General features: G+C 42.3%; 2 protein-coding genes and 2 long non-coding RNA genes across 5 annotated transcripts; 2 read left to right on the plus strand and 2 right to left on the minus strand.

Annotated features, from left to right (window-relative positions):
• The first annotated feature begins 56 nt into the window (after nucleotides 1–56).
• LOC134178065 (uncharacterized) lies at nucleotides 57–4052 on the plus strand. Of its 2 annotated transcripts, none has more exons than XM_062644849.1 (4): nucleotides 57–168; nucleotides 268–883; nucleotides 948–1177; nucleotides 1567–4052. In XM_062644849.1, the coding sequence occupies exons 1-4, from the start codon at nucleotides 60–62 to the stop codon at nucleotides 3825–3827; spliced, it is 3216 nt and encodes a 1071-aa protein (XP_062500833.1). In that variant the 5' UTR covers nucleotides 57–59; the 3' UTR covers nucleotides 3828–4052. The 2 variants fall into 2 exon arrangements, with proteins under 2 accessions (XP_062500833.1, XP_062500832.1); XM_062644848.1 differs by having other exon boundaries at nucleotides 268–857; nucleotides 919–1177.
• Nucleotides 4053–4214: 162 nt separating this feature from the next.
• On the minus strand, nucleotides 4215–14429 carry LOC134178327 (cytochrome b5-like). Its single transcript, XM_062645190.1, has 6 exons — nucleotides 14284–14429; nucleotides 14191–14227; nucleotides 4676–4767; nucleotides 4547–4585; nucleotides 4438–4484; nucleotides 4215–4380 (listed from the first exon to the last, which is right to left on the minus strand). Exons 1-6 carry the CDS (start codon nucleotides 14407–14409, stop codon nucleotides 4308–4310), a joined length of 414 nt encoding a protein of 137 aa, XP_062501174.1. The 5' UTR covers nucleotides 14410–14429; the 3' UTR covers nucleotides 4215–4307.
• A 1068-nt stretch (nucleotides 14430–15497) lies between these two features.
• LOC134179167 (uncharacterized) lies at nucleotides 15498–18306 on the plus strand. Its single transcript, XR_009969805.1, has 3 exons — nucleotides 15498–15639; nucleotides 16578–16724; nucleotides 18135–18306. It is a non-coding gene; the product is annotated as an uncharacterized LOC134179167 (long non-coding RNA).
• A 1419-nt stretch (nucleotides 18307–19725) lies between these two features.
• On the minus strand, nucleotides 19726–22314 carry LOC134179150 (uncharacterized). Its single transcript, XR_009969803.1, has 3 exons — nucleotides 22086–22314; nucleotides 19966–20139; nucleotides 19726–19906 (listed from the first exon to the last, which is right to left on the minus strand). It is a non-coding gene; the product is annotated as an uncharacterized LOC134179150 (long non-coding RNA).
• Nucleotides 22315–22446: the final 132 nt, after the last annotated feature.

Genomic DNA, 22446 nt, shown 5'->3' on the forward strand with positions numbered 1-22446 from the left:
CACGTGACGTTATCGACGTGTCACGCGATCTATTCGCCTACCCGGATGTGTCTCATGCTATGGCGTCTGGTGTTGGCCGTTTGTGCTCCGTTTGCTATCAGCCGTTCACTGACGAGTGCCCAGAACGAGTTCCTCGCATACTGAACTGCGGTCACACTTACTGCACGGGTAATAAGCTCTAGACATTCACGCATCGCTCACATTCGAATCAATGAAGTGAACCAATCGGCCGGTTTGTTTGTACGGTTTGTGTATTTCTGTTTCCAGAGTGCTTGTGTCGTCTCGAGCGGTTCAATTCGGTCACGTGTCCAACATGTAAGCGTCCGACTCCCACCGGTCTGCATCGCCACACTCTATTCTCATCAGGACATCCTCTCTCCAGCGGCGTCGAATCTCTGCCCAAGAACTTCGTACTTCTCGACCTTCTGGCCAACATCTCGGGCACGTGTACGGAGCGCGGCGCAGCAGCGCAAGGTACGGCACCAACGGCTGTCGAGAACGGCACGAAATGTCTCGAGCATGATGAAGTGAAGAAAGTCTACTGTCGGGATGATAAACGACTGATATGCATATATTGCCAAGTGTATGGCGAGCACAAAGGGCACGACTGCGTTCTAGCGGCCGAGGCTGTTGTGGAGCAGCACCACGCGATTGAGGATCACCTGCGTACGTTGCGTAGCAGGCATGACGAGCTGCAACGAGCGTTTAGAAGGATTGAGGGCACCGCCGTGGCGGTTAGGGCGAAAGAGATCGAGACGGTGCACACTGTGAGGGAGCATTTTGAGGAATTGATGGCTGCGTTTTTGCAGAGAAGGCAAGCTCTTATAACGAGAACTAAGGTTGTGTCTGCTCAGAAGGTCAAGCAACTGGTTCGACAGAAAGCGTTCGTTTCTACATTCTGTTTGTGTGTGTGTGTAGGGAGAGAGTAATTGTTGGTCTTTGTCTAGTGCCATCACACACATTTTGACACGCTGCCAGAATGCTATTCAGGGGTGCCAATCGGCTTTGAATTGTCATGACTGTACTCTGTTTGAGACATGGGCTGATCTTGATCGGAATGTGAAGGCTGTGTTGGATCTGTCTTGTAATGTGGAGCCAGTAACTATGAGTGACCTTGTGTGTCATCTTCCAAGGGAGATGGTCAATCATCTGAGCGAGCATGGTCTTATTAGAGCAGGTGAATCTCTATTTCCTTTCAGTGTTGTTTTATTCGTGTATCACAACAGCATCTGTACATACTCCAGTCTCTATAAACAACAGATCAGAGGTCTTCTGTGTAGTGATCTGTTGATGGTGTTACCTTTGTGTGTGCTGGCAATACTATGATTGTAGACAGTATGTTGCTCCAGTGGCATGGGATGCTTTTCCTTTTGTGGGTTACTTGTCACCACTGTCACCTCATTATCACTTCTCTATCTGGCTTAATTAAAGGGATAGAGTCTAGGTACTTCAGTTCTTGTATGTGGATGCAATTTGCCTAGATAACCATGAAACGATCTAGGATTGTCATCTCAACCTATTTGTAATGCAATTTGTTAAGTTTTGTAATTGAGTTTTCTGTGGTAGCTACTATTGAAACAAATCAGCAAATGCCTGTTACAGCCGCCACCGCCGCCGCTGCTGAGAATAACACTGAGAGTGCAGATGTTCGATGTTTGTGTGAAGAGCAGGTTGCATTTGGAGCACAAACTAGGGCTGATGGAAGTGAAGGAGACAATCAGTCCTTGGCATGGGAATCTGCAGTAACAGCTACTGCTATACAAGAATCTCTTACTACTGTGACAGCGGATGCCACCAGCTCAACAGCTGCAGATGAACAACTAGCTGAAGCTGATAATCATAGTGTGGAGGGAAGCGATCATGGTACTGTTGCAGCTGATCATTCAGTAACACACAGTCATGAAGAGAGTGAGACATCAGAGCAAGGCAGCACTGTGTCTGATGGTGACACGGAACGAGCTGTATCTAGTGATAATCAAGTTTTTGAACCATCTTTAGAGGATTGGGTATTTCGTTCCCAAAATGTGAATCTAGGCTGGGGAGGTGCAAGAGGGTTAAGGTTGACTGTAGAAAGAGATGTGGAGGGATGGAGACAACTAATGGCCGAAGCTCAGCAGAGTGGAGAGTCTGATACTCCTGAGTTTGAAGAAGAGGTGCGAATGTCTGAAACTGTAGACCTTGAAGAACTTGGTGCAGAACAAGAAGAAGAGTGTGATTATGAAACTGCAGCGTCTAGGCCATCCTTTGAAGAGCAACTGAGTCATATGTTGGCTTGTGCTGCTACTATAAGGAATGATTGTGATCTGTCTGACGTAGTGAGAAGCCATCAGCAGCCATTAATACAACTTCCCAGCAGTGAGCTGCAGGAAGCTGGTCCATCTTACTTGCAGCATTCAGTGTGGGGATCAGGATCACATGGTTCTTTTGAACTTTTCCCTGATCCGATCTCTTTGCTATTTGGAGAAAGTCAAAATGAAGATGATGAAGACCGACTTAGAGAAGAGCAGGAAGATGATCATCAAGATGGCGGAGAATATGATCTGCAACACATGAGAGACCATCTGGATTTGATCGACTTTGAACAAGAACCAGTAGCACTTCGACAGACCAGTTCACAAGACCAAAGCATGTATCATCGCTTGTCCAGGTCCACATCACACACTTGCTGTGCTAATCAGCAATTCCACAGGCCTTTATCACGTCAGAATCACCGGCCTTTAAGTCAAGAGGTTCCACAACTTGTTTCAGGATCTTCTGCTCATAGAAGTCAATCATCTCACTCGTCTGAGTCGAGATCACAGTTACAGTGTGGTGCTACGTCCTCTAGTGATCAGGATGAGGCTGAACTTATGGAGAACCAGGTCAATCAATTTCTGGGCAGTTTGAGTACAAATGCTGGAGCTGCAAGCAGTAGTGATTTTGAACTGGCACCTGAAAGCAGTGGGTCCGATTCTGACACTCACGTGGTGGCTCACTGCTCACTGACTGCTTTGACGGCAGCTGCCAATGTAACCGAAAGGCATCGGCGGTTTGTCCGCATGCAACAGGGTCGTGGGAAAGGGATCCCACGTCCTTGGACAAGCCGACGTGGAGTTGCCTTCAATCAGTACTTCATGTTTGATCGCAGTGCTAGTAGCCAGTCTCAACAAAATGCTGCTGCTGCAGTCAGCCATGAGCCACGGTATCTACCTATCCCTCTGAATTCAGTATGTGGCCATTGTCCTCGTCCAGCCAAGTCACGATGCTGCAATTGTTCACGCTTGTTCTGTGACAACTGCAAACGTTACAATGGAATACCCTGTGCTCATGGATCAGTCGAACACAGTTTCACTGCAGTGCGGCGTGTAAAATGTAAATCCCGACGACCACCTCGTCATGCGCCATTCTGTAATGCTGCAGTACAACAACCTGTTCATGAGGATGAAGAAGGAACGGACAGTCCTCCCTCATCAGCCACTCCTGTTCCAATTGCCGGATCAACTCCAGTTCGCCGATTGCCTCATAATCGACCAGTTAGAAGAGATGCCCGCCCTCTCTCTCATTCTCCAATTCGTTCAACACTTGCACCCCCTCCACGTTCTCGGCCACGGCTTTGGCGTTGTGATCGTTGCACCTACTTTAATGATCCCAACTTTGAATTTTGTGACGCATGCAACCACAGTAGGAGCAGTACTCAAGGAGAGGCGCTAACATGTACTCATTGTACGTTAGTCAACCCACCTGGAAGCCAGTGGTGTGAAGCATGCAACAACCAGTTAGGTGATCAAGAAGACAATGAATTGAATGCTGAGAGAGATGGTGACGACTTCTTGGCACGTGCACTTTAACTCTGAGGCAGTAAAGGCAACAGAACTACGTTCCATAGTAGAGCATTCGATTGACTTTAGTGCACTTATTTAATTCAGTGAAATAAAGCAGTTGTGTTTTTGTACTGGAGTTGTTATTATTTAACTGAGTTGTGTTATTATTGAATTTATAGCTGCTGTCTGATGTATAGAGTAGATGTCTACTGGCATGTAAGATAACAAGCAGTAAGACAATTAAGGACTGAATACAGTACCTAATATACAGTAGCAGGAGCGACGAACTAGAAGGTGCATGGCTAAAACCCTTCCGTGTTTCTGGCTACTGAGTCTGCAATGGGAAGCACTCTTCAGGGCAATAAGAGTCATGAGCATGTCTCACTAAAGTTGTAGTGATCATTGCTGCAATAGTTAATTAAGCCAACTGAAGTGTAATACTATTATTGCTGTAGCTAGTACAACTACATACTATGATCAGTCAGCTGCTACTGACAATGAGAGCAATTACCTACTATAGTAGTAATACCCAACTGCTGCAATGAGAACGATAACTCCCAAGAATGCCAATATACCAAAGCTAGAACAACCAGGATAGGGTTAGAGATCTACTGATTGCCTAATGTGCTTGCTGCACCTGCCACTGTCTTGAGATTCTTGTTTCTGATTAGTTTCAACGGGAGGCTGAAAAATATTCTGAATGTCAAGACAGTATGAAGAAAATCAGCGCTAGTGAAATAACACACCTTCTTGGGGATATCCGGTTGACCTTCATCTTCCTCACTCTGTCAATTGCAAGACAATGCAACGGATGTGTGGACAAACATACAACAGACAGACACAACCGTTTCACCGACAACGAAAATCATATCTACCTCTACAATATCGCCTATGTAATAAGAGTCCCGCATATCACGAGCATCTGTTGAATGACCGACATCCTCAAATGCATCTGTTGCTTCCTTACCTGTGAGACAATAGCAATAAGATAGCTACACAATCACCTACAACACATATACAATTTGAAACAAGATGCCCACTGCTTCAAGTAATTTACTAACAAATATCTAACGGCTTAAGTCTTATTGTAGACTAGCCCACCATCCCGTTCTTCGCAAGGGCAGATTAGCTATTAATATTACTAATGGTTAGTAAAGTTAATTGGTCTAATGTTGTATGCAAATTTATGTTGTTGCATGAGATCACATGCATTTGTACTCTGTTCTGAAAAATTTGCAGCCAGATGGAATTCTCATTCAGAGTTATATCCCGTTTAATTATATCCCATTCTGAGAAATTAACAAGAATCGAGTATCCCAATGTATGTAAACTTATAAGTTGTTGCATGAGTATCCCGTTCTAATTTATCATGAAGTGTATCTCTGAAAGATTATCAGCCAGACAGAATTCTCATGAAGAATTTCATTCAGAGTTAGATCCCAGTCACTGGTATCCCGTTCTGAGACTATTGATTGTTATATAGCTAGTATCCCCCTGAACACAAAGAAAATGTAACGGAGTGTCCCGTTTCCAAAAATCCCGTTGATTGGATTATTGATTGGTTAAAGCCATTTCGGCTTGGATGTCACGTTACTTCTAAGACGTTGCTGCTGTTGCAAGGAACAGGTGTATTGAACCTGGCATCTATTCGACACAAATCCCGTTCAGAAATATATCCGAGCAGCATGAACTGGAAGTCACGAGCAGTTACGTATTCACCCGTTCCCTGTATATAACCAAGTCAGTCGCGACTTGTGCTGACTCTCGCCATTTCGACAGTCCCACTGAACGTCATCACTTCAAAGACATTGCTGGCATTTTGGGGAACAAGTGTATCGAACGTGGCAGCTCTTCGACGGGCGTAGATGAGCAAACGACTGTGGGTGTATTGTTTCAAGACCCAGATATCAGCCGTTTTCCCACATCGCCTGCAATAAACAACACGCACAGCGTGTACTGTCCGATGTTGAAAACTGGGCAGTTTAAATTTGGTGCAGATCCAAAACGCTGTTATGGAGATATTCGCACGCAAGTGGAGGCGGGTTCTGTCGGCTGGAAAGCGCGTCGTCGCAGAAGAAGTACGGTACGGAAAACAACGACAGCTTCGCTTTTGACACAAACAGCCTGTACGAAGCAACCCTTGAGCGAGATCAAACTATCCGAGACGCCGGATTCGATCTCGTGGTCATGTGGGAGTGCGACTCATATAGGCAAGCCACTGCCCCAGAACCCAAAAATGAAAGCCTATCCACACATCATTGTGTACGACTTCGAAGCCTATCTCGACAAGAGAAAGGCCCTCTCCCCCACAACCTCCCTCACCTTCAAGGCCGAGCACACCCCATCTCAGTCTCCCTCGGTGACACACTAAACTCCTCCACACACCTATGCAACGCCGATCCCAAGCAACTCGTTACAGACTTTGTCGACAAGCTGCGCAGACCAGGAGATCTGATACGAGAAGTTGTTCGTCAACTACATCTTCCGGATGATCTCGAGTTTTCCCCCACAAAGCAAAAGAACCGGATCCAAGAGTGGTGTGACCAAGTGCCCGTGCTGGGATTCAATTCGGGTAAGTACAACTTGAACCTCATCAAAGAGCATTTTGTAAACAAGATCACCAACACTGCCAAGAATATCAAGGTAGCCAAGAAGGCCAACCAGACCATGTTCCTACTAACACCCCACTTTCGATTCCTGGATGTCATGAACTATCTGGGACCAGGCACCAGCTACAATAAATGGGTCAAAGCCTATGGATGTAAATTGCAAAAGAGCTGGTTTCCCTACGAGTGGTTCAACAATCCCGACAAACTACAACACCCTGGTCTACCTGACTACCCCGCTTGGTATCCAAGTTAAATACCCACTCTCCCTCAAAGAGTGGCAATCATACAACGCACATTCTGAGAGCGAGGCATGACCGCCTTTGCCGATTGGCTGCGGTACTATAATGACCTTGACGTTGAACCATTCCTACAAGCACTCACCAAGATGAAAAACTTCTATCATGAGTATGGAGTCGACATTCTAAAAAACGCAGTCTCACTCCCTGGTGTATCGCTCCAGTTCCTACTTTGAGGCACCCACCAACATCACAAAGAACCCAACCTCGTAGCTCCCAAAAAGGAGGCCTACGACATGCTGAAAGGTGCAGTCGTAAGTGGGCCAAGTCTCGTCTTCACAAGGTATCACGAAGCTGGAGTCACGCGCATTCGATCACACCAATACGACAATACACGCCTCTGCCAAAAGGTTGTGGGCTATGACGCCAACAGTCTATACCTTTCGACAATGGCCAAGCACATGCCCTGCGGACGAGGAGTAGTTCGGCACTACGACAATCCCCAAGCCAATGAGCAAACCCTCGTCCAGAACCTTGTCCAAACCACTGGTCAAACCAATGGTTAAACCGCCAACAAGTGGTTTGGGTATGCAGAGGTCGACATCCGTGTCCCTCCCAATCTCCACAATAAGTTCACGGAGATGTAGATTTCGTCTTTCAATAGAATTGAATAGTGAAGTCACCGGTGACCGTCCGCATGGTGTCATTATGCCATTTATGAGATATGGCTCACGGCAAAATTTTTTTAGAAACTGCAGGTAACTTTCTATTTAAATTTAGTATGGAGAAAGAAAGTTGCATCCAGAGGCTATATTTTAATACTCATAATTTACGAAAATTGGACGGATGGAAAGATTGAATCTATTTGCAAGTAAATGAATATTGAAATGACACGCAATGCCAGGCAATTTATAATTTTCAATTCAATTTTCAATTTGTCTCAAAAATTAAAAATGGAGTGGAAGAATTAGACACGCAAATTCAAAATTTGACATTCAATTTTTAAACCAAATTAAATATTAAATTTAACATTGAAAATTGAACTAACATGCTTGCAATTTCAATATTCCATTGCATTACAAATGAAAATTGGTCAATAATTAAGTATGTTTTCAATATTCATTTTAATCTGCAAATAATTATAGTCTATCAATCGGTCAATTATTAATTTTCAATAGAATTGAATACTGAAATTGCAAGCAACTTCTAGGCTATTTTCAATTTCCAATTCAATATTCAATTGTTGCTCTGAATTGAAAATGGAATGGACGAAATGGTCATGCACCTGGGTGGTTTTATGTAAACACTTTTTTAATGTAGGCGTATATATAGAACCATGGTGTCGTACTGTGTGAGGTGTAACAGAAAGACTCTGGAAGTGAATCCAACTCATGTGGGGACAACAAACAATAGGATAGTGATGAGATCGACGTGCCCAGTGTCTGGAACCACAAAAACCAGATTTATGTCGAGGAAAAATCGAGTGTGCTGGATTGGGTAGAATTATAACTAGTATACCGCTTATCAGACCGCTACTCAAAGAGATATTTGGTAGTGGAGCCGGAAAAGGGTTGTGTCTACCAGGCACGGGTGGGTAGGGGTAAAAAGTATCATGGATGGATCAACTAGCCGAAGAACTCCATAAGCCTGTGTCAGGGTGGGAGGTGTGGACGACACGTGATCCGTGGATCTCGTTGACATGCAGTCTTTCTCGAAATATAACGACGGAATCAAGTATCTTCTCAACATCTTCGATGTGTTCAGCAAGTACGCGTGGTCTATTCTGTTGATAGACAAGACGGGTAAAAATATAGTTCGTGCTTTCGACACGATACCAAAAAGGAAACCCAGTAGGGTGTGGGTGGATCGAGGTGGTGAATTTTACAATAGGACCATGGATCACTGGCTAGAAGACAACGGCATCGAGAGATATTCCACATACAATGAGGGCAAAGCGGTGGTGTTGGAAAGATTTAATCAAACCCTAAAAACGAGAATGTGGAAATACATGTTGGCCAACAACACCTATAGGTACGGACGTTTTGGGTAAATTGTTGAAAAATACAGTACCTCGTATCACAGGTATATATGAATGAGCCCCACTAAAGCCAGCGACAAACGAAACGAATCAATCGTTTGGAATCATCTGTATGGTGACACAGTCGAACCCCACAAACCCATTGTTTTTAACAACGATCAAAGTTGGTGATCGTGTTCGAATATACAAGAAAAAGACCACATTTGAAAAGGTATACACACCAAACTGGACCAAAGAAGTTTTTGAGATCATCGACATTCAGAACACCAACCCAGTGACCTATAAGGTCAAAGATTTGAATGGTGAGCCCGACGACGGATCCTTCTATGAGCCAGAGCTACAGACGACCCAGGATGTGTTTCGTATCGAGAAGGTGATACGGAGAAAGGGTCAACGAGCGTTCGTCAAATGGAAAGGATATCCCAACACATTCAACAGTTGGGTGGACAACCTCACCACCCTTGAGTGAGATCTACAATGGTCTCCCATAATTGCTCGTATTCAAATCGAGTTTTCTCTTTGATGGACGCACAATGTTGAGCTTGCTCTGGAATACCCATACATGTGAATATCTTGGATAGGATGAAATCCAATTTAATGAGTTTTCTTTGGTGGAGACTATACCATATTCTCTCTACCTGTCGAGTTCTCATCACGACCAGCCTCTTCTGATCCTCAATGAGACCGAATCGTTGCAGTTGTTTCCTGATGTGGTATTTCATGTTGTATGTGGATTTTGGGACATAGTGAGCTTGCGGTTGTTCTACTTGGTGGAGGAGACCACAGCTCTTGCATACACGTTCACCCTCGCACATATTTTTAAATTTACCACCACATACACCTTTTTAGGAATGAGATCGACCCATTTTAACTTTGGAGGAGGCTGGAAAGCGCAGCACCAACACTGCTCGTTGTGGTGGATGGTAGTCCCACAGTTGGGACACTGAATAACCTCCCGGGGTTTGCGGTAGGTGCCAATGCCGTACCAATCGTCTGCTTTGCAAGTGCACAACATCTTAAATCATATAGAATTCGTTTCTCTAATAGGGCGCAACATTTTTATGTAACCTTTTTGTATATGGAGAATGTCAAACATCTGTTGCGTTTGTACGAGGAAGGGCACCTCAGTGCGGTGGCTCTCAACAGGCCTTGATGTCTTGAACCCACCAATCTAAAAGCTCAGCCATCTCTTACAACTACATGACTTACGGTATATCAGTCACAAGGCGCTCGACTCGGCATTGTGTGTTCTGATACCTCTCTCCGAGGACATGGATGCAGAGGAGACCGTGGAACCATATGATGAGCCTTGGTGTAAGCCACTGCCACCAACTCCAAAACAAATAAAAATTATCCACTATATAGGGGCAGTAGTGATGCTGGTAGGTCTGTTCTTATATAGAGAACCAGTGACGACATAAGCGTGCACCCTAAAATTGGCCACACATTTGCAACCCAAATTGGACCTCAAAATTGACCCCAAACTGGTACATTTTCACCCCAAAATTACCCCCAAACTGGCACATTTGCACCCCAAAATTGACCCCAAATTGGCACACATTTGCAAGGTCAATCTGAGTCAATATTGGCCCAGATGTAACACCTTTGCACAATTTCTTCGTGCCCCCCCCCCCCTTCAGCACATAGCGCGGCCCATTCGATGGCACAGAATCACGATCCTAATGTGACCGTACCTGGTGGCGTCCGCCATGACAGTATCGAGGTTTTCAGCACCCCAATCATAGCACAACGCACTATAGATTCGTGACCATTGCTTGCAGCACACAGCATAGTCTGTTCGATGTTGGTAGCCCCCAAATCACGACATAGTCGCAAGACAGATTCAAGGCCTTCTTCTGCGGCATATGCAATAGCCGGGTTGATTTCTTGGGCAAGTCAATTGTAACACAGACGAACTGCGGATTCGTAACCACCACTCGCGGCCCATGCCACAGATGTGTCAATGTCGGTGGCTCCCCCGCTCACGACATAGTTGCATCGCATTTTCACAATCATTGTTTGCTGCCCACACCATGGGTTGCTTGAAATCGGTAACCCTCCCCCCAATTGCGAAACAGTTGCAAAATGTTTTCGTGACCACTACTTGCGGCCCATAACATAGCCGAGTCGAACTTGGACGCTCCCAATTCTCTATATAAACGGACGACTTCCTCGTGACCACCTGCAGCCCACTCCATGGCTTTGTCTAGATTGACATTGTCATAGTCGTGGCACATTTGCACAATGTGGATGTGACCCCCATAGGAAGCCATATTCACAGCCTCTTGGATATGATTTGTGTCTAGTTGTAGAGCTAGATATACGATAACAGTATGGCCACAAGTGGCAGCCATGGTGATAACTTGATTAGGAGAAAGGATACGCTCAGCTACAAGAATGTCTCTCCCATTGGGATGCATTCGACAACCCAACCAATACACGCCTAGAATTTGTTGAATACACACAGGATATTCAGCGAGAGTTGCACCATGATAACGCACCGCTTGAGCAGCGGCAAGAGTTTTCAACAAAATAGCCATATATTATGTATGTATATCTCTAATAGGGCGCCCTATTAGAGAAATATGACTGTCTAATATATCCTATCTTTGTATGAAGAAGAGCAGGATTCGTGAATTCGTCAAACGCCACGGCTCTCTCAGACAATGTACTGGGGAATGGCATCGATTACGACGTCATACGGTTGGAGGGTCCAAAATAGCTGCTTTATTGGGTTGGAACCCCTATTGTTCCTTTCAACAATTGCTCGGAAATAAGAGTGGTGTCTAGGTGAGATCCCCCGGTGGGCATTGCCTGTTGGTGGGGGACAGTATTCGGACCCGTATCTGAACACTTGGTCGAGATAGATTGTAGAACCACCTGCATGGGTGGACAGATATATATATATATATATATATATATATATATATATATATATATATATATATACACACATATATATATATATATATATATATATATATATATATATATATATATATATATATATATATACATATATATATATATATATATATATATATATATATATATATTTAGAGAGAGAGAGAGAAATAATATTATATATATATATATATATATATATATATATATATATATATATATATATATATATATATATATATACATATATTCGAGCTGAAAATGTAGGCTATAGTCCAGACAGATACTGTGTCGTATCATCTACAACATGTGATAAAAATAGGAGGCAAATTCACACTACAAGAGAAGATAGTTTGACCTATGGTATGGCCAAGAGTCTACCCAAGGGTTTAATTCCATCCAAGGTCTCCAGAGATATTGTATTACTCGAGTATAAGGCTCCATATCAAAGATACCCAAATGGTCGTATACCTAGGTACTATTTACCCCAAATATGGATGGGACTGGATCTATCTCCCATTGCTAGCTTCAGTCTGTATGTAGAGGTTGTATATCGTTTCTGTAACTTAAAACAACTAGGACCTACACTGAACTACAATAAATCCTACCAAAAAGATCCAAACCATGGTTGGCTCTCCGCTATGGCTTGGGGTTGTATAGTTGTACTAGAGAATACTGATAAGGGAACCGACGATGGGACCTCCTCACCCTCACCTGTGATCAGATCTATAGACTTTGGCGCTGCACCCAATGATGTGCTATATGTAGGTAACACAGGATCGCTCCAGAAGACCCTAGATACCTGTTTGACCAAGGATGATCATATAGTACGATATGTACCTTGGAAAGCTATGAAAGTGCACTATAGAACAATAGAACGCAAATAAAATTTCCTACGAGATAGTAGACAAAAGATAGAGAAACTGTGGAAGACAGTGCATACAATCCAATCCTCGGATAATCCACATGGGACCCTGCATGATATGTATGAACCACCTGTTGGGTTGGATGAGATACGTCCACCACCGGGTGGGTATACATGCAAAGATCTATATAGGGATAAGGTATAGAACCTTGGTCTAATAAGACGCCCTATTAGAGAAAACGACTATATAATATATGCTATGAAAATCTTGCTCCCACAAGAGATAATGTAAAGCCAAAAAAGGATCAAAAAAAGTTGTATAATAATAATCATGGTGTTGCTGGTGCAAGACCAATTTTTTTATGTTCTCCACAATATCTTCAACCCGTCTCAGGGCCTAGGGAGGTGCAGCCCTGAGACGGGAGGAAGATACTAGAGATCACAAAATATTTGACTATCATTGTTTGCACGCAATCCCAAGCGAGAGAGAGGGGTGTTTTTCTAGATATCTGCAATACAAAAAAGCTACTTTCTAAAATGGTATATTTGAGAACTCGTCACTCTACTACTACTAATGTGCACCATCAAAGAGAGCCACGCCATCACTATTCGAATTCAAATGATAGACCAGACATTGCGGATGTTGACTTCGATAAGAGAGCTCTGGCACACCCTTGGAGCTCTGATATTTCCTAAGTCATCAGATCTGAGTCAAATGGTGCTGCTGCAGAAAGAAGAAGAGAGGAAGAAGGCAAAATATGCTAAGGAAAATCTACCAGGTGGATCAACAGTCAGTTTTATTCCCTTAGTTGTAGAAAATTTATATAGACAATGTGGTGAGATGGGGAAAACTTTCTGAAAAGGCTAGCCAAGAAGTCATGTGATGAACTTGGTCGACCTAATGCTGCTGAGTTTCTAGACATCTGGAGAAAGAGATTTTCAATTCAACTTCAAAAGTGCAACGCTAAGGTCATAATGAGAAAAATCTCAGCTCTCACCTATGACATTGACTGTACCATAGACTGCTCTACTCAGTCTTTCAGCCACTAAGTTGGCTCTGGGTAGTCTGCATTGTTCTCTTTTAAGTGCTAGATGTTTGTTTTTTAAACTGTAGTCCTAGTAAACTCTCATAGTTGTGGAACTTTACACAGTTACCTTGCTAGCATTTTATATTTGAAATACGTAAATGTTATTTAACAGACAGACAGACAGACAGAGAGACAGACAAACAGACAGACAACTCAATAGTCTTCTTACTTTTAGTGCTAGAGATGTGAGTAGATTATGTGTTTTAATAAAATCAGATTTGACAGAGACAGACAGACAGACAGACAACAAACATCTTTCTTTTATAAAAGATTTCCAATGTGATTTCCTGCATGTTTTATATTTTCCATTTTTGCCTGAGTATGACGCGGCGGAAAGGAGTCTGGCTACGCGAGACTAGACATGTCATAACTAAAGACCCGCCTCATCCTGACCTACATATATCAAACACAGCATAAATATTTAGTTAGAACACAACCTATCATTTCCACCACATTGACAGATTCAATGATCATGCACAAACATCCTACACCCCTATATTTCCACTTCGTAGTTTCAACAGATATGCAAACAGTTGAATACTTCTTATACCAACACCAACTCCAATGCAATTGTGCGCAAGCAATCAGTACGGCGACAACATACACACATTGTACCGTCTTGTAATCTACACAATTTTGTTGCATACTACCTGCTTGTTCTAAAAGAACTTCTTCTCCTCCGGGATGCTAAATACACAAAAAATTAATGTCCAATCAATCGCGCATACCCTAAAAAGAGGCACCTCTTCCAAGAATTTTGTAACATCGTAAACTTTCTTGTCCATAACCAGCCACAAAGATTCACTACTATTTTGCTCGGCCACTTCGGCCAAAGTATACGTTTTCTTGTTGCGATCACCGTCTGCCATTTGTACGAAAGCCGATAGGTGCGCGTTTATATCAACGCGCACCTATCGGCTTCTGTACATTTTGAGCAGGAATTTCTTAACGCGCGTAAGCCTAGACACGTGGTACAGTACGCATGGTATGGTAGCTTGATCTAATCCGGGCGCGCAAGAGGGCCTGGGTACGAGGCTGTTTCCTGCACGTGATGGGAGGGGAGAGTGGGAGGAGAGAAGAAAGCACAGCTCTATTGTAATTGACTTCGGAAATAGGCGATGTTCATCTTACCAGCGTTAGTTAGGAAACAGTAACAAGCACAGCAGATGACTCGTGGGATATTGCCAGAAGCTGTTTGCTACCAGCCGACTACAAACGAACGGGAGAACGTAGAAAATGAGTGACCAGGGGCGTACGCAGAGGGGGTTCGAGGGGGTTCGGACGAACCCCCTCTAGGCGGTAGGTAATGGCGGAATTCGAATTAGGCAATGCCGCATGAGCGCAACTACACAGCACCATTACATATGGGGACAGCAGAAGACACAACGAGACTCCCGATTTTGGATACATTGAAATTATCTGTAAAAAATAATATAAATCTATAAAGTAGTACAGCACTTAACTTTTCGGCAACTTAGTTACGAACCCCCTCTAGAGAAATCCTGCGTACGCCCCTGGTGACTCTACCGAATTCGGTAGGGAGAAGGCAAAGATGTATCGACCCCGCACTAAAATCGCTTAGCAAGCAGTTGAAGGGTCTTCAAGGCTTCAACACCAAAAGTAGACAAAGTCGTCGCAACAGCCGCTGCAATGGCTTACAAAGTACTCATTGATGTCAGCAGTTGTCTACAGCGCTGATTGGCGGCTTTTTTGAGCGGTGGTTTTAATTGGAGCGGATGTTTCTGACTTTGAGCCTGCTTTCTTCTCTCCTCCACCCTTCCCTCCCATCACGTGCAGAAAGCAGTCTGGAATACCGAGGCTAACTGCCGGTAGGTGCGCGTTAATATAAACAATCCCAAAATGCAGCGCGCGCTACTAAATTATAACACGCTTTAATTAAAATTTGTATTGTTTAATATCAATGTAGCCCATATGCGGATTGCTTCATATTTGATAGACGCGTTACAGCCTTATATTCTTGTTGTATTCTAAATAACGGAAGTGTGGAACGTGCGTGCGCTCTTCGATCAGTAACTGCAACGCTTGTTTCAAAGGGGTCCCCATTTTGGGATCGTTGTCTACTACAAGTCGTGCAAACGGTACGAATCGACTTTCCAGTGGACTGGATACGAGTAATGGGTTTCTGAGGCCATACTCTTACGATGTGATGATTGCGTGTGCGTTGAAAGCGTTTTGGTATCTTTATATAATTAATTAATTAATTGATTAATAATTAACAAATCTACACAAATACACACATATGCACAGTTGTACAGGCTGATTGCTGTTTTCAGTAATGGTGTAATTGTTATTGTAGAGTTCTAGAGATTTATACTTTGCACAAATTTCCAAAAGATATTTTCAAAATTAATATACCCAGCTGAAGAAGGACCTTGGATTGAAACATTGTGTGAATTCATGTTATTTTGTTATGCTGTGTATGAAAACTCTACAATAACCGACATATCATCATATCCTAGACGTGCATGCACGTGTGGGTGTGTGGTTATCCATGGCTGTATACACATACATACAAATGAATATATATATATATATATATATATATATATATATATATTCATTTATATTCAAACTCAAACAATCCCGCCAAACTTCCCCAAACCAACAAGTCTTATATTACACTAGTAGGTATATCCCAACTATCAACGTCCTGTACTGCAAGCTGAATTCTCTTGTGAATCATTCTCGAATTATGTTTCCACAATTGAATAGAAAGTTGCTGCATTGTATTTTGGAAAGCCTGGTGGAATTTAAGGCCACTGACTGCTGTGGTTTAGAAGCAATAGCTTTCAGGGTTTTGATGCTGAATAATGACCAGAGCCCCAAGGTCTCAACCAAGGGTAAGAGAGACCACCAGCTGCACAAACTCTGTCTTCATTGCGAATATCCTTGTGTATATATATATATATATGTATATATATATATATATATATATATATATATATATATACACACTGTAGATTCATATTGTGTAATAGAAACAGTCGTTAGACATTTTACGCCTTCCCTTTTACAGAAAACAAATTGTTGACCTGTTCACTTTTTGTGCAAACTGCAACACTCGTTTCAAAGTCGGCTCCAGTTTCGTATACATCATTTTTATGATACAAACTACAGATGAATTGGTTGCAGAAACTGTCTTGTTATGACACAATCATGAATGGTTAGATTCGTTTGTTGAAGTCTACTTGGGATGTTTCTATGATTGATGAATTAACTACACGCATACTGTATAAGATGAAATATTGGCGGGGAATTTATTTTGGCCGATTGGCGGATTTTTCAGCGACCGCCAATATAAAATCTGCCATTAATTTGGCCACCAGGATATGTTGACGTCATCACCTACGTGGATCAGGCATCACATGGCGGTGTGATGGTATGCCATGCGGACGAGGCCACAAGATGGTAGGTAATTCCTGCTTGTCATTTGTTGTGCCTATGAATGAGGCCGTGAGGCTACGAATGAAGCTGGACTGTCACGTTCACACGGGTGCCGTTCTTTGCACTGACACGTGTACAGCAGTTCTTCATCACTAGGCAGTAGTTGGATACCAGTAAGTTAGGGAAATGTGAACCACAAACACACTGTCAATCATAAACTTCTCCATGACCAATTATGGTAAGACATATATCAGTTATCAAACAACAATGGTCGGACCGCAAAATAAAATCTACCAATAAGCTTTGTCCATCAATTTCTTAGCAAACCGCCAATATAAATTTCCGCCAATGTTTCATCTTATATATGCATAAGAAATTATGTTGATTGCTATGCATATCAGTAGCATGCATGCATGTCAATATTTTGTATTTTATGATTTGGTTGAATTTTAGTTTGTACTTGGTGACACAAGCAGGCAGTGCAGGTAGGCAGGCAGCCAGACTGCTTTTTGATTTAACAGAACTGCATTTTTATAGCTACAAGTAGAGAGCAATGATGAATGTGAACGGTAAACTATTTAGTTGCTACTTTCTTAATAAACACAGGCAGAAATACTGTACATATATATATACAAACTGACAACAGGTTCAATTACTTGTGATACGTATATTTGTATAGAAGTTTGCAATTCAATTGTTTATTTAATTAATTAGGTCTGTAGTTGTAAATGTAATGGGTAGTGAAATGTCTGTGTCTGTTTATCTGTCTGTACTGTATGCCTGTCTCTGTTTGTTTGTCAATACATTAAATGATTTACAGCAGTAGTTATAGTATATTTTAATGATCTGAGTACACTCAGGCGCGTACCGTGGCATGGGCTAAATGGGCTATAGCCCCCCCAGTTTTTGTGGGCGTTTCCCATTTTGTCAGGTGAAAACTAGCGTTACGTAGCTTTTTGTAAACGTGCGCGTCTGTTTACAGTCTGGATGTTCGAGGCCGAGCATGCGTGTCTCACACTAGGCTGCAGACATCGGTTTCCGTGATCAACACTACTTCACTGACACCATGTCGTCTCAATACAATTTTTGTCAAAGGGGCGTGTCAGTGTTCGGGTATTTCAGCCCCCCCACTTCCAATGGCCACGGTACGCCCCTGGTACACTATTTGTTTACTGTAGTCGCTATTTAGGTTATGGGCAAGGATTGACTTGAGTCAAGTTGAGTTGAGTTAACCCAATCAACGTTGTGCACAAAGCAGCTGGCTTTTTGTCTGAAATGGTTATGTACATTATGTTGTGACATGTACATGGATACTTATTATTACTATTAACTAGTCTAGCATAAAACTAGTGTAAGGTCTCTTGAACCAACTGCTACATGTTTGCTTTCTGTATGAAATTTGAAATTGATTAAATCTTAAAACTTTGTGTTTCATCCACTAGCTTGTGAGCAGATTTTATGGATGTATAAACTGAGGGGCTGCTTTAACCTAGAGTGCATTTTTGTATACACTGGTTATTATTTTCGTTTTCATCCTGATCACCTGGTTAGATGAAAAAGCTCATTTGAATTGTGGCTGACTATCTTCTGTGATTCAGCAGCTAGCTGATGCTACAACAACCATTTCATCGTCAGAATGGCATCATAGCATGGCAACTGTTACAAAGCTCACTGGAGATAAATTCAGAGAAAATGCCATAGCAAAATGTTATGCATTTTGCCACTATGTTTTTATCTCTGTTGACTTACACTTTTTGAATGACCTGCAAAGTCTGTTGCCTTTGTAATGCTAGTTTGTATACCTACTGTCAGAGAGCGTACCTATAACTGTTTGTTTAGATGTTGATTGTGTGAAGTGTGTGTGTGTGTGTGTGTGTGTGTGTGTGTGTGTGTGTGTGTGTGTGTGTGTGTGTGTGTGTGTGTGCGTGTGCGTGCGTGCAGCCAAAAAGCAGTCCCAATCAAGTAGTTTTCAATGTACTTGTAGCAGAGGCTTTTGTAGACAAGGAGACCTAACTAGACAAAGCGTTTCTGTGCTCGTTAATTTTTTACTGTCAATTGCCATTGAGTCTGGTTATCAATGGCAAATTAATAGACTACTCAGAAGTGAGAACACAGCTATCACGTTGCGTAGTGACATAGGCGGCCTCTAGGTTCCAAGGTGTGCGTGCGTGTGTGTGTGTGTGTGTGTGTGTGTGTGTGTGTGTGTGTGTGTTGTGTGTGTCAGAACATGAACACTGCGTAGTCATTATTTGTTACTCAATATAAAACAATGTAGAAATAGAAGCAACTGTGTTGAGCTAATGCTATAGCAGTAGGGCAGTGGCATAGGAAGATGTTCACGAGCGGGGGGAGGGGGGTGTACCGTGGATATCATCATCAGTAAGCAAAAACTACCTCGCTTGCCAGAGCATAAACAGATTTGCAAAAGTCACTGTCACAGAAAATTTCAATTCCTACACTGAGCAAGGGGACTTCACCTTCCCCCGCTTCCTGTGCTGTGTAGGGTCAGTGTGTGTGTGTGTGTGTGTGTGTGTGTGTGTGTGTGTGTGTGTGTGTGTGTGTGTGTGTGTGTGTGTGTGTGTGTGTGTGTGTGTGTGTGTGTGAATGAACTATTCTGAATTGGTGTTCACATAACGCCACAACCACAAATATACTACTTCAAAGTCAAAATGATATTTAAGATATTTTGTCTATCTCCAACAACAGGGTGAGCAATAAATTAATTAGGAATTGCCCTGCCAGATTGAGGTGCACAGTTGCTTCATCATCATGAATTTAATTCTAAATGCTTGACTACTAGCAAGTAGTTGTTGATGTTATTTCAAACTTGTTAATGTTCTCAAACTTGTTAATGTTCTGTAACCCAAGGCTATACATGAAAAGTACTATGTACATCATGAATACTGTAGAATCGTTATCTCCTTTGCTTGCTGATGCTGCCATTGGCTTACACACAAAAGTCTGCATAAGAAAATAAAGTTGTATCACAAGAATGGATACATGCACGGGTGCATACATACTTGTAATGATACATACAAGCTGATAGTGATGGTAGACCACTGATTGTCAGTGATGACACTGTTTTGCCAAATTGGTAACCAGAAACCCATCTCTGTGAGGTAGCACCAGCTCCAAATTAGCAGGACTTGAACAACTCAAAAAATATGCACGCATGCATTCATATTGCATGATACCTACATACACACATTCTTTGAAACATAAGAAATACATACATACATATAACTACAAAAATACGTGCATACATAATTTTCCACACACACACACACACACACACACACACACACACACACACACACACACACACACACACATGGCAAATGGCAAATGGATAAGGAGCTGCCGTTCGTTATGGTTACGCCCCCAGCCAGTTGGCTGGGTTCCTGTACACTACATAGGAGCTATGGGCCGTGCTGAGCAATCTCCTGGAGCCTGGCAACTCGCAGGAGCACTAACTGCGACGCCAACTGTGGTGTCGGCACCCGAAGTCCCACCTGGACCCCAGTGGCTGATGGACTTTGTCGCAGGCGGGGCCTTTGCCACCCTGTGTGTGTGTAAGGATATTCGCCATAAAGACAGAGTTCGTGCAGCTGGTGGTCTCTTTTACCCTTGATTGAGACCTTGGGTTCTGGCCATTATTCAGCACCAAAACTCTGAAAGCTATTGCTTCTAAAACCTCAGCAGTCAGTGGCCTTAAATTCCACCAGGCTTTCCAAAATATGATGCAGCAACTTTCTATTCAATTGTGGAAACATAATTCGAGAATGATTCACAAGAGAATTCAGCTTGCAGTACAGGACGTTGATAGTTGGGATGTACCTAGTGTAAATAAGACTTGGTGGTTTGGGGATGTTTAGGGAATTGTGTGAGTTTGAATATATATATATATATATATATATATATATATATATATATATGTATGTATGTATGTATGTATGTATGTATGTATGTATGTATGTATGTATGTATATCTAGGTCAGGGCTCAAAAATATAAATAAATAAATAAATAATAAATAAATAACAGTCCAACTACTTGTCATCATTTGACGAGTTTCCAAAAATTTTAGGTTGTCAATTTTTAGTCTATGACGTCATGTTGATATCAATCATGGTGTTTAGTGGTATACCGCCATTTTGTACAACTTTTAAAATTCAGTGCAGTGCAAGCATACAGCGCAGTATTCCCACAATGCCATGCAACCAAAAGTATCCAACACATTACCGCTGAGCCAATGGATACGATGTGTTACACTAGACAATAGTTAATTGAATTAGTGATTAAACACATACCACCTCTCTTTGTCGGGGTTTCAACCAGAAACCAGACTCCACATATCACATTGCGGAAGTTGTCCGTTCTTGCTACTAAAATCATAATCTACCTATCTCGACCGACAGGATTTACTATTGTCTCCACTTCCTCGCGTGCTCCCTGATCACAAACTTCATGCCTTTACTCTGTCGGAATCCTGAGATGGCTCTTGCACTCCCAGTTCCATTATCCGGGATATGAGCAGTTTGTCAACGTACGCTTCTGGTGTATTACTACGCGTACGTGTCATTGTATGACAAATGTCGCAAAGCGAGCGTCAAAGCGGCGCATGTTTCAATACAGTACAGTTATCCACCTGCATACTGAGAAAGCCATTACAAACTAGCCTCGGTCTGCTCTAGTCGTCATTTGACAACCTAGACTACAGCGCTAGTTGTCAGTTGTAAAATTTAACTCGTCAAATGATGACTTGACGACCTATTTTTCAAGCACTGATCTAGGTATATAGGTATATATATCCACAGACAACCACACACCCACACGTGCATGCATGTATATATGATATGATCATATATCAATTATTGTAGAGCTTTCATACACAGCATAACAAAATAACATAAATTCACACAATGTTTCAATCCAAGTACCTTCTTCAGCTGGGTAAATTAATTTTGAAAATATCATTTGGAAATTTGTGCAAAGTATAAATCTATAAAACTCTACAATAACAATTACATCATTACTGAAAACAGCAATCAGCCTGTACAACTGTGTGCATATGTGTGTATTTGTGTAGGTTTGTTAATATTATTAACCAATTAATTAATTAATTAATTATATAAACATACCAAAACGCTTTTAACGCACGAGCAATCATCACATCGTAAGAGTATGGCCTCAGAAACCCATTACTCGTATCCAGTTCACTGGAAAGTCGATTCGTACCGTTTGCACGACTTGTAGTAGACAACGATCCCAAAATGGAGACCCCTTTGAAGAAAGCGTTGCAGTTACTGATCGAAGAGCGCACGCGCGTTCCACACTTCCGTTATTTAGAATACAACAATATAAGGCTGTAACGCGTCTATCAAATATGAAATAACGCACGTTATGATGTGTACATTGTTGATAACAATCTGGTTATGGGCTACATTGATATTAAACAACACAAATTTTAAAGCGCGTTATAATTTAGTAGCAACGTACATT

This window comes from Corticium candelabrum, chromosome 4 (assembly GCF_963422355.1).
Source record: "Corticium candelabrum chromosome 4, ooCorCand1.1, whole genome shotgun sequence".
NCBI lineage: Eukaryota > Metazoa > Porifera > Homoscleromorpha > Homosclerophorida > Plakinidae > Corticium > Corticium candelabrum.

What these genes read in the sequence shown, in the direction of transcription:
- LOC134178065 (XM_062644848.1), top strand. Translation starts at nt 60, where the DNA reads ATGGCGTCTGGTGTTGGCCGTTTGTGCTCCGTTTGCTATCAGCCGTTC. An exon ending in AGGTTGTGTCTGCTCAGAAG is followed by an intron (nt 858 to 918) that starts GTCAAGCAACTG and finishes GTGTGTGTGTAG; the next exon opens with GGAGAGAGTAATTGTTGGTC. An exon ending in GCATGGTCTTATTAGAGCAG is followed by an intron (nt 1,178 to 1,566) that starts GTGAATCTCTAT and finishes TTTCTGTGGTAG; the next exon opens with CTACTATTGAAACAAATCAG.
- LOC134178327 (XM_062645190.1), bottom strand. Translation starts at nt 14,409, where the DNA reads ATGGCAGACGGTGATCGCAACAAGAAAACGTATACTTTGGCCGAAGTG. An exon ending in AGTTCTTTTAGAACAAGCAG is followed by an intron (nt 4,768 to 14,190) that starts GTAGTATGCAAC and finishes ATTGTCTCACAG; the next exon opens with GTAAGGAAGCAACAGATGCA. An exon ending in AACCGGATATCCCCAAGAAG is followed by an intron (nt 4,485 to 4,546) that starts GTGTGTTATTTC and finishes AATATTTTTCAG; the next exon opens with CCTCCCGTTGAAACTAATCA.